At 33.6% G+C, this 9,371-nt stretch overlaps 1 protein-coding gene across 1 annotated transcript; it reads left to right on the top strand.

Annotated features, from left to right (window-relative positions):
* Positions 1 to 7,088: 7,088 nt before the first annotated feature.
* Positions 7,089 to 9,139, top strand: LOC102619944 (protein DETOXIFICATION 49). Its single transcript, XM_006490265.4, has one exon. It carries the CDS (start codon positions 7,368 to 7,370, stop codon positions 8,943 to 8,945), a length of 1,578 nt encoding a protein of 525 aa, XP_006490328.1. The 5' UTR covers positions 7,089 to 7,367; the 3' UTR covers positions 8,946 to 9,139.
* The last annotated feature ends 232 nt before the right edge of the window (positions 9,140 to 9,371 follow it).

The raw sequence follows: 9,371 nt of genomic DNA, 5'->3' as shown, positions 1-9,371 counted from the left end.
TAATGCAAGTTGCTACTGGTGCACTTCCATTTTCTTTTTGATTGGTTCCTTACAAGTTTCAAATTCCATCCATTGTAAAACTTTAAAAGCTTCACAAATTGCTGGCTGCCTAATTTTGTCCGACAGTTCAAAAGCAACCCACAAGTGGCACAGCCAGACAATGTGCGTTCAATCATATTGCATCTGCTTTTTCAGGCAGCTACCTCTAGCTGCTCGAACCTAATCCGAATAGTCGCTTGCGGATGCTGCGGCCGTGCTCACCCGTCAAGGGCTTCTACGATAATTTAGTAAAATTGATCATCCAATTAATATAAATATATAATAATGTCACGGACGGCATGCGGCTATAAAATCTTTTTATCTAATTAAATCCAAAATATTTATAAATTGAAATATCAATTAGCCCCCTATGCTTTATATTATTTATAATTTATTCATAAGAATTATAAAACGTTTTGTCTTATAAAATTTCGTTGAATCCCTTGTTCAACGAAATTTTACAAGACAGAAAATTTTATAATACTTATAAATAAATAATAAATAATATAGAGTATAGGGTGTAAAATGATAATTTGTGGGTCAGCCGTAAGTTACGTTAAATGTAACTTAGGCGGACCCAATTAATTATTATCGTTCTTTATCGGGGGAGAATATCAGGATACGGATAATGACACGAGGTGCTCTGCCCTCCACCCCACGTATGTCAATCAAAGGCAAAGCTGTAAGCTGTCACGTAAATGGAAACACCGATACAACTGGCCTCTTTTCAGCTAGATTCCACCGTACGATCTGAAAAAGAGTAGGGCCAACCCTACACGTGTCGATTTTGTATCACCGTCCCCCACTGACCCAAATCTTTGAGTCTGCTTTTCCCACTTAATATGCGCGTCTGGGGACACGTTTGTCGTTTTGGAAGCACTGCCCTTCCGTGCACTTGCGCTACATAACGTTACTTTCCTCGCAAATTCTTTTGATTTCCTTCAGAAAATTAATATTATAATTTTTAGAAAGTTTCTATTCTGGAAATCTTATCCACTCCGATTATCGCGGCCGTGGTATATATATATATATATATACACAGCATCTAAATGTTATCTCTAAATATTTAATGGAATAATTTTCAAACAGTTTATATGATTAGATATTTGAGTTCAAACTAATCGGTAAACTTTTTGAAGGCTTAGCCGGGCAAAATTTTGAGAAAATTTATTAATTTTATTACCAAAATGCAACGTTTTCAATTTCACACAATTGCCACTATAGTGATCATTTCACTCAATCTATTAACTGTTACAGCAACGTTTATAAAATTACCGCTCCCAACATTTTTAAAATTTTTTAAAAACAGCCCTGAATCCTGATTATCATACAAAGAAATAATCTCTTTACCAACTGATTATATATATATATAAATAATTAATGAAATTATAAATATTATACCTTGTGAAATTTTTAAAATGTTGAATATGACTGAAATTCTTAGATACCCCTATGGCATTAGTAATTTTTTAGTAGACTTACGATTTGGTAGTAAAATGACAAAAACTAAAACATTAAGTAGAAAAAAACAATTGTCAAAAAATTTTAGTGATAAAGTGATATATCAAAAAATATTAAGTGTTAAAATGATAATATTCCTAAAAAAATTACTCACATTTTATCAAACGCCTCCATGCCACTAAGGCCTTGTTTTAGCGGCAGGCTTTTGTTATCTTAAAAAAATTAAAAGTAAAAAATATAAATATTAGTGTATATATCTCCACATCAATATTAGTGCTAGTGTATTTTTTCCGAATTAGTCTTGATGGACATATGGTTGTACCATAAACATGTATAGTTAAATTCTTATTTGATTTCATATAATAAAATAATCATGTAGATTGTAAACAATTCGGGAAAAAAAGTAGCCCACATTGTAAATAAAAAAAAAAAATCCTAACATAGTAATCATCTGGGAGGATTTTATGAAATGTATAATGCGAGAACCTCTCTTTTGCAATTTATTTCAAAACTTAAAAAAAAAAACATCATTCTATATAAAAAAAATTGATAAATTTATGAAATGTATTCTACTTTATTTAATTATTATCAATTTTTTTTTCTTCTTGGTACATATGAGTTCTTGAAAAGAGCTAAATAATGATTAGGTAGGAATAAACAACTTCATACATACCATGTGTAAGTAAAAGAAAAACACCAATTGGTGGTTCTCCTCAATCTAATTAAGCAAATATACCTTTAGTCGTTCTTTTTGAGTACAATGCCAATCTAATCTTTTTATTTGTAATAATGATTTAGCAATTATTTAATATATAGATTAAAAAATTAATTTTTTAAAAAATAATAAAACATAATTATTAAATAACTTTTTTAGAAGAATGAGACTATTTGAACCCATAAAATTTCTCCCAAGGATCATTTTAAAATTATTAATTTTGCCAATAAACATATTACACAATTCATTTAAAACAATTAATGTTCTTTTTCCTCCCCCAAATGATGTTAACATAAACGACCACATGTTCCCTACGGTCGGCAGGCAATTTCACACGTGCGCATGCATATATTTATTATTTAATTGCGGTGCGTCTATCGACATGGCTTCACTTCACACATGTCACACACGTGCATCGACAGGCACGCGTGGGTCACCAAATACATCCGTCAATTCACACGCGTACTGTCGCATTCTTACCCTAACAACCAAATGAGAATGGCGTTTTAGTTAAGACGACAATTACACGAACAAAGCAAAATCTTAATCAAAGAACTTTTGGGATGCTTCCCTTTCAAGTGCTTAGTTAAAAGACACATAAGCATAGTTAGTAGTAACCGATATTCACATTTTTCAAAATCTAAGCTATATTTTTAACTGAAACTTTAAGGAGATTAGCTAGATAGCATCCTCATTGTTATTGCTTGACCTAATATGGGGAAAAAAAAGCATAACCTCTGTGATGTTTGATGAAACTAATCGAAACCTCCTTAGTAATTTTAAAACGCATTTAAACCTCTTCTAAATGTCAATTTTTTTTGCAAATCTTATCAGTTTACCAACGGTGATTGTTTAATGTTAGGAATATGAATATATTTAAGTAATTTGCTAAATGAGTAATTCTTTTAATCATGATTATTTTAAAAATCAAATGAAAAATTGTAAGAAAAAAATAACAGAACTGTCGTAGTATTTTAGAAACTCTCCCAATTTTCTCGTAATTTTTTAATTAATTATGGATAAAAAATTATATTATTCAATTAGTTAAACAATTAAAGTTATTTATATTCCGAACATCAAACGACTACCAAAGAGTAAAATAGTAAGATTCGTATTTAAAAAAAAAAAGTTGACAATTTTACGAATTCAAATGCATTTTAAAACATCATGAAGGTTTTGATTAGTTTTGTTAAACAACATGGATTCGACTACTTTTTCTAGAATATATGCATGCATAAATCACATTATTAATAAAGTCTGTGTGCAAATCTTGACTCATAGAATTTGGATCCCATAAAATCTTTAAAGGAATATATTACCATACAGAATGTGAAGATCAAGTAAAAAGGATTCTGATATGACACATGTTTTTCATTAAGCTTATCGTCTCTTTAATAAATTAACTTTTTCCACAGCTTTATCTCAACAGACAAAACTTAAATTAATCAAAGTTATAGTTAAGAAGCGGTTTAAACAGGACTAATAATAACATAACTGCTAAAATAAAGCTTTGTAGGCTACCTTTCTCTTTTTCCCTTTTTTTTTTTTTTCTTCTCTTTCGGTGACAAGGAGGGATTAGGATTTGGCATCAGCATTTCTTGGCTTTTCTGTCGGGATAATCTCCATTGTTAGCGGGCAAAGCCTAAATTGTGAGAGCTGTCCATTCTTGGGAGGTCTTATCATGTTAAGACGATTTGAATAATTAGATGCTTTTACCCAAAAAAGAGGAAAAGAAGGAATGTAATTGATGACCGAAAATATGAAAGGATGGGAAGAAACAAACTTTTAAACTATAATCTTATTGATAGAAAAGACTGGATAATAAACTAGCTAAGGTTGCCAACTCTGCTTAGATACTAAACCTTGAAGTAATCTAAATCCGTTTGTAAGGCAAAAAGGTGATGAAGCTGATTCCAAACCCGATTATATCTTAGAAAAACTTAAAAATCTCCAAAATTTCCTAAAATTAGTATAAGAAGAGACTTTAAATTGAATTTTAAGTCATTTAAACTAGGGAATTTGGCAAATATAATACCATGAACATTATCACCAAATGGGTAATAAGTTTGAACCCTGTCGTCGAAAATTTCAGACTGCTATTACAGTATTATTACTTACTCAAATCCTTTATCCGATAACTCTAGCCCTAAGTCAACTGCAATTACATATAATTATTCATCCAAGCCATCGATTCAACATGTATGAAACAAATTCAAAATGTCAAGGATTATTAAAACCAACTACGATAAATCCTAATATAAACTCATCCTGTATCTTTAGACCTTAAACAAAAGGGATCATTTGAACTCTCATTAATGGGTTCATGAATGTTGCTATCATCATTTTCTTTCCGCAACAAGCGGTAAGGTTTTACCAAGAATAAAATCGAGCCACCATTTTATTGGCTTCTTCGGGACAACGGTCGTACAAAGTATAAGATGTAGCAAGAAAATATGAATCGTTTGCGTTTGTGCTTTTAGGGTTGATTAGATTCAATCCAATTTTAAAAAAAAAATGCAAATACCTTCTCTCCCTGGTCATAAAACATTTTTTTTTTAAAAAAAGTGAAAACTATTTGACTTTTTGGACATAATTTTGACCTTCTTCGAGCTCCCCTCCCTTTTGAATGATCTAGACGAGCTTACAGTCTTAGTTGATACCTTGTCAGAGCATGCAATAAATAATGTTTTCAAGCACGAGATCAAATTCTGCTCAGGCTTGAGATTCTGTCGGCAATGGATCCCATGTCATGATACAGAGATTTGCAAATCATTGAGTTTGGGACTTTAAGATAATACAAATGCATGAATTAGTCTACACTTCGCATTTTATTGAAAACGAAGATAAATTGTAATAATATACATATAATTAAGGGTGAAGTTTTTTTTTGGAGTGATTGTTGGCATCAAAAACTAAAATGTTTGGTTCGTTTCCAAGTAGTTTCCACAATTAATTAAGATATATTTTTGAAATTTGAGAGCATACAAATTCACCATTCATTTGAAAAAAAAAAAAAAAATAGTGAAGACATGTGGTATTTTAAATCATTAGGGCATTGACGCAGACATGTTGATTAATTGTCCCCTGGTTTCATTTTCCCCAAATTCGTGATTGTTGTGTTCCTTCATTTCTTAGTCATAAAATATTATGAATCAGAGTATGTTTCAATCTCCCACTCGTGTATCCAAAGAATCCACCGAAAGCACCTCCAAAAAATGGTGGGTCTACATCTGCTCGTGGCATGGCATCTGCTTAAATTCCAGTTTACAAGCAAACAAAATTCCAATATCAAGAAATGGGAACTCAAATTTTTGGGTCAATTAAAGTGTAATGGGGTTTTTCTTTTAACTTTTTTTTTTAACTAATAAAGATGTTGTTGTATTATTATTTTGTCAATTTCTAGACGTTCTTGTTATGACCCAAAAAGTAAGTCCTCCTTGTTGGAGTCAAAATCTCAGGGTCCCAAAGTCCGCGGGCTCTTTGGCCTTTGCTTGTCCTTGTCATAAAGGGCATGCAAATGCTGGGAGACTCGAGACTAACCCACTCACAATTTTGTTGTGAGACAATCACTGCCATCCCTTTGTCTTTGTTGCTGTTTTTGTAGGTCCATTGCCGGTGTAAAAGCGGGACTTTGAATGAAAACTCCCCAGCAAAAGCTGACTGCCAAATGCACTTTGAATGAAAATTAGGAGCTTTGATAGTTTGATTCCTATCCTCTAAAATGGGTTCATTCATCCCCAACGCATCCTTTGATCCTTAAATTTTGTCCTTCTCCTAATAATTACGAGACTTATTTTTCATTAAAATTTCGTTTGGTATAATTTTTTTAAATAAAGTTTATTTAAATAGAATTTTTTTAATAAATTTTCACTAAAAAAATTATTAATTGTTTGGCTCTCAATGAGGGCTTTTACTAAAAATTATAAAATTACTTTAATAAATGAGTTTTTTAAAGTTATGTTATGAAAATAAAATAAAATTATCCAATAAACAAATGATATTTTTAATATCTTAATATTTTGTAAAAAAATTCAACTCTACGTCCAAAATCCAAAATTTAAGTTTGTTAATTTAGACAAAATATATTATTTAATCTTTAAAAGTTCTACTAAAAAACCTAAATAATAGTAAAAATTTTAAAAAGAAACTTATGAAATTAAATAAGTACTTATAAATTGTAGATAAATCATATGAAACGGGCACTATTGATATTGCAAGCATAGTTCAAAAACTTGAGTAATAAAGCAGTGGTCAAATCCAAGGAAGATGAATGGTTAGCTAAGAGTGAGTTGAGCAATTTGTTTTGAGGTCTACAAAATTTGACCATGAAATTTGTGTTGGAACAGAACTCCTTTTGGTTGTTCGCCGCTGAAATTTTTAACCGTGCTAGGACCAAAGACGTCTTCTTTGGATCACACACACACACACACACACACACACACACATATATATAGAAGTGTCATGATGTTAAAAAAAAAAGAAAATAATAATAATAATAAATTAAGTGTTGCAATTGCTTAGTTGTACAGCCACACAGCGGACAATTTTAGGTTGACAAAAATGGCACCATACTAATTTGTATTATGCATAAAATCTAGAATTCCTAGGACACTTTTGATCGGTCCTAGTGGCCAAATGGGCTTTTTTGGTTTATTGAACTACGTCCACGAATTGTCCAAAAACAGAATTTGTCCTTGTTATTGCTTTTCAAGGACATGACATTGAGTTCTCTTTGGCCCCAATCGAAAAATGCTTCAAACCCATTTTGACTCATTTATTTATTTCAGAAAACACCAAATCTCGTATCGAAGAGTTGAACTCCATGCGAATTGTAAATTAAGCTATTTTAAGTTAAAAGATGGGGAGGAAATAAAAAAGAAAGACGTATTAGTCGTGCAATTTCGAATCTTAGTTCGCGAAGTGGATTTTTTGCAGGCCGGTACAAAACAACACTAGCGTCCTTCCAAAAGTTTTTAATTTATGCCGTCCGCAAAACCCCTATAAAACCCCCTTCACCGCTCCTCTCAGAATTCCCCCTTCAACTCTCTCTCTTTCTCCACAATCACTTCCCTGCTTTCTCCAAAAGCGCTTTTAGGTTTTGACATCCAAAACAAAGTTCCCAAAAAAAGGAAGAAAAATAATAGTAACAATAATGTGTCAGCCTCCTTCTCCCCCTAAATGCAACTCTTCAATCCATCCCAACATGCATGCCCCATTGATCACAAAAAGCCCAACAACAGACTCATCACTTGCAATCAGAGAGGCCATTTCCATAGCGAAAATAGCTCTCCCCATGATACTAACCGGCCTCTTACTCTACTCCCGCTCAATGATCTCCGTGCTCTTCCTCGGCCGCCTCGGCGAGCTTGCCCTAGCTGGGGGCTCACTTGCTGTTGGCTTCGCCAACATCACCGGCTACTCTATCCTCTCTGGCCTTGCGATGGGAATGGAACCCATTTGTGGCCAAGCTTTTGGTGCCCAAAGACACAACCTCCTCGGCCTCGCTTTACAAAAAACAATTCTCCTCCTCATGTTCACTTCAATTCCTATATCTCTCCTTTGGCTAAACATGAAAAATATCTTACTCTTCTGTGGCCAAAATGAAGATATAGCCACAGTGGCACAATCATATCTCTTTTACTCCCTCCCTGACCTCTTAGCTCAATCTCTTTTACACCCTTTAAGAATCTACCTCAGGTCTCAAGCCATAACCTTACCTTTAACCTTTTGTGCTACGCTCTCAATTCTTTTACACATCCCCATCAATTACTTTCTTGTCACACAGCTCAATTTAGGCATAAAAGGTGTTGCCCTGAGTGGGGTTTGGACTAACTTCAATCTTGTAGCCTCCTTAATCATTTACATCATCATCTCAAAAGTTTACCAAAAAACATGGGGCGGCTTCTCAATGGATTGCTTCAAAGAATGCAAAACTTTGTTAAATTTGGCCATCCCAAGTTGCATTTCAGTGTGCCTTGAGTGGTGGTGGTATGAGATCATGATCTTGCTCTGTGGGTATTTGTTAAATCCGAGAGCAACAATTGCTTCGATGGGCATTTTAATACAAACCACATCATTAATCTACATCTTCCCATCATCTCTAAGCTTCAGTGTGTCAACAAGGGTTGGTAATGAGCTTGGTGCAAACCAGCCCAAGAAAGCAAAGCTAGCGGCTATTGTTGGCCTTTCTTGCAGCTTCATGCTTGGCTTTTCAGCGTTATTCTTTGCAGCGAGTGTAAGAAAGATATGGGCTAGCATGTTTACACAAGACAAAGAGATCATAGCATTAACATCAATCGTACTGCCCATAATAGGGCTGTGTGAGCTTGGAAACTGCCCACAAACAACAGGATGTGGGGTGCTAAGAGGAACAGCAAGGCCAAAAGTGGGAGCAAACATAAACTTGGGATGTTTTTACATAGTGGGGTTTCCAGTGGCAGTGTGGTTAGCATTTTACATGGGGTTTGATTTTGAAGGGCTGTGGCTAGGGCTTTTGGCGGCACAAGGCTCATGCGTAGTGACCATGTTGGTGGTTTTGGGTAAAACCGATTGGGAATTTGAGGCACAAAGAGCCAAAGAGCTGACTGGAGATGGGGTGGTTGTTGATGACAGCAAAGATGTTGAGCAACAGAAGCTACCATCCAAAGCTGAAATCAAGGAAGATTCTTTATATTTATTAGATGGCAATAATTTTGATAATAAATCGTCTCATCATGATTGTCCTGTTTAATTAGTTAAATCTTTTTCTTTTTTATTTTTACTTTTTGTGCTTAAAATTGTATAGCTGGCAATTTTTTCTTTTCATTTCTTGTAACCGGGCAAAACGAATGGGAATTGGGAACCATTCTTTCTTGTCTTGCATCCTCTGGAGATTGAATTCAAGTAATTGAAACGAAAAATTAAACAGTTGGTCGTATTCTAAAACACAGTGCTTTTTTTTAATTTTTGGCCATTAATTGTCAAACACAAGAGTGAGGATTAAGTTTCAAATACAATCAAATCAAACCACACTCTGTACAAACGTCATCTCCACTCAATACCTTTGAGCTCCAGTTGGAACATGTTGCTACTTTTCTCTGTTTCCATAATAAAATGGACGTAACCAAATAACTTCAAGTTACAGGCTCAATAAAATTATGTCTTAACGTTATTTGCA

The sequence above is a fragment of the Citrus sinensis genome, chromosome 9 (assembly GCF_022201045.2).
Source record: "Citrus sinensis cultivar Valencia sweet orange chromosome 9, DVS_A1.0, whole genome shotgun sequence".
Lineage (NCBI taxonomy): Eukaryota > Viridiplantae > Streptophyta > Magnoliopsida > Sapindales > Rutaceae > Citrus > Citrus sinensis.
This window is presented reverse-complemented; position numbering and strand designations above follow the sequence as displayed.

What these genes read in the sequence shown, in the direction of transcription:
- LOC102619944 (XM_006490265.4), top strand. Translation starts at nt 7,368, where the DNA reads ATGTGTCAGCCTCCTTCTCCCCCTAAATGCAACTCTTCAATCCATCCC.